Source organism: Austrofundulus limnaeus, unplaced genomic scaffold (assembly GCF_001266775.1).
Source record: "Austrofundulus limnaeus strain Quisiro unplaced genomic scaffold, Austrofundulus_limnaeus-1.0 Scaffold250, whole genome shotgun sequence".
Classification (NCBI taxonomy): domain Eukaryota; kingdom Metazoa; phylum Chordata; class Actinopteri; order Cyprinodontiformes; family Rivulidae; genus Austrofundulus; species Austrofundulus limnaeus.
In genome coordinates this window covers 679,953-682,736 of record NW_013952652.1, presented here as the reverse complement: position 1 = coordinate 682,736, position 2,784 = coordinate 679,953, and the positions used below count along the sequence as shown (strand labels likewise).

The 2,784-nt window shown below is 37.3% G+C and overlaps 1 protein-coding gene across 1 annotated transcript in view; it reads right to left on the bottom strand.

Moving 5' to 3' along the window:
• Window positions 1-864: 864 nt before the first annotated feature.
• xkr4 (XK related 4) overlaps window positions 865-2,784 on the bottom strand; it is a 12,627-nt gene continuing 10,707 nt past the window's right edge. Inside the window, exon 3 of the mRNA XM_014020372.1 lies at window positions 865-1,306. Coding sequence (XP_013875826.1) covers window positions 948-1,306 — 359 coding nt within the window. The 3' untranslated portion in view covers window positions 865-947. The remainder of the gene's footprint in view (window positions 1,307-2,784) is intronic.

Below are 2,784 nucleotides of genomic sequence, written 5' to 3'. Positions count from 1 at the left end.
AAATATATATATATTTGTGCTGATAAGCCTGAGTGGTTTGTTGACTGACCTTTGTATTTGTTCAAATAATTGTTCTGGGCAGGTTACAATATAAAAATGTTTGTCATAATCATGTCTTGTGATTATCTGACAGGAGTTTTACTTTTAAACTGTAAGTGTATTTAATTTAGTTAGGCTAGTTATGATAGTTTGGTTATGATGTAAGTACAATAAAAATTAAACCAAGGTTTAGATTAGAATAATTATCATTTTGATCTATACATTGGTAATGTCTGACTGGGCCTCGTGTCACATTATGTTTAACAAATTGAGCCCCGAGTTCAAAAAGGTTAAGAACCCCTGCATCTGCTACAGTCTGTCCTGCTGGAATGTGATGTGATTTGTGTCATATATATACATATATTCATAAAATGTATTAAAGTTTAACTAGTTAGTAATAGGGACAGCAACTCAAACTTCTTAACAAGAGTAAGATGCAGGTTATTATCAACATTTGTTGGGCTGAATTGGTACTATTACAACAAGACAAGGTTTTTTTGTGCATTCAAGTCTATTAATTTATAAATGATGGTATATTTACATGTAAAAATATGATAAAATGCCGTATTTCTCTCTAAAATTCATTGCACAGACGTTTCTAAAAACTCAACTTTATGAGTGTATTTTTTATTTTGAAGTGTAACTTCAGCATCTTCGAATATTTGCACAATTTTTAAAACTTTTCTGTGTCCTAAATGCAGATAGATAGATAGATAGATGATAGATAGATAGATAGATAGATAGATAGATAGATGATAGATAGATAGATAGATAGATAGATAGATAGATAGATAGATAGATAGATAGATAGATGATAGATAGATAGATAGATAGATAGATAGATAGATGATAGATAGATAGATAGATAGATAGATAGATAGATCAACTCTGAGTTAAGTTGTGTGACGTTACCTCGTCTTTCCTTCCTTCACATTGAACCAGGAGAAAATGTAGATGATGCCCACCACCATGTCGAACACAATCTCCTCCCATTTAGTAATGCAGAAGTCTGTCTCACAGTGGACAATCCAGAAGGTCATGATGCACCAGTGCAGGACGATGAAGATGCCGAAGTACAATTGGAACACAGAGGCAAAGAGGGCGAAGGTGATGACTCGAGCTGCTATCGTGAAGAAGTGCCAGCAGAACTGAATGATGACAGCAAGGTAGCTAACGGGCTTTTTGTCATCCCGAGAGTCACGCAGGGCCTTCTGGTAGGAGGCCAGAGCCCAGGCCAGAGAAACGAGGGACGCTGCTGCTGTCATACCTGCAACACACAAACCACAAACACAACAGGTTCAGTCTTAAAGGGGCATATCATGTAAAATCTACTTTTTTGAGCTTTATATTGTCTTATAATGTTTTACCCTCTCATCAAAACCACGCCAAGAGTCTTGCTTTGACTCATTCATGTATGTTTAAAAAATCCTGTAGTGTCTTGAGTGTAGTGATCTGTGTCTTGTCTGCTGTCTCCCTCTTGTGTTTTCTTTGTGTCATCACTCTCCATCTGTCCTCAGTCTGTTTCCTGTCATTTTCCTTGTTAACTACACTCATCTGTCAGTCGTCTGTAATCAGTCTTTCTTCAGCTGTTGTCCATTATCCTCCCTCCCTCGGCTTGTATGTATTCTCTCATCTGTTCATTACTTCACTGGATATGGCTTCTTTCATCTGTTTAGGTTTTTCCTTGCTGTTCTCCCACGTCTTTGAAATCCTTGTTGTTTCTTTGCTGCCACGACAGCATCTTGTTTTATTTTAATAAAACATTTTTATTAGAGCTCTTCGCCTCTGTCCGGACTTGGGTTCTTTCTCAGTAAATCTAACACTGATGCACAGGGCTGGACTGGGAGGAAAAAACAGCCCGGGCATTTTTTGGTCATGGCGGCTCATCAACATTATTTATACAATATACGAATACCAGAGGATGTGTTTGCATGTTGTGTTTCACAAGTTAAAGTGCAGCAGCCTACAAGGAAGAGAGTAACCATGTTAAAAACCTGATGATGCTCAGTCAGTGGATCAGAGAGCTGGACACAAACTGAAGAGAACAGATCAGACAACTGCTAAACTTAAAGTTTTCAGAGTCACAAAGTGGTCTCCTCACTGCAGTATAGAACCTGTTGAAAAACTTATGCAACAGATTTTCCCTCAAAATCCCCACAAAGTCATCGTGGGCTTCTTAAACTCGCCTTTTGTGTACTACAGCTGGATTTCGCCACCTGCAGGGTTGGGGTGGTTTTTCCTCTGATATTAAACATCCAAGTTAAATTTCCAGGTCTAAAAAAAACAAATTTTTATAAATAATAGTTAATGAAAACTGGTTCAAATGTGCCTGTCTTTATTTATGAAATGTTTTCCAACAGAAAAAAACAGAAATGTGTGTGGGTGGGGGGGCTGCCAAAGTGTGTAAAAAAAAACAAGTAGCAGTGGGTACAGTCAAATAATGTGTGCAGCCAAGGATAGTTTTACAAGAGGTGAACACACCTCACGACCCCTAACCTGGCTGTGCAAAACATGGCTGCATGGCTCGTGGGGTAGGCCTGTCACGATAACAAATTTTGCTGGGCGATTAATTGTCTCACAAATTATTGCGATAAGCGATAATATTGCTTGGTGACCGTTTTATAACTAATAATTATAAAAGTGTAATATGTAAGTGTAATAAATCAACAAACTTTCATTTTTAAAAGAATGTTTAACAAAGTGGACTCTCAGTCTCTAACAAAAAATGCACTTGAATAAAAAAAA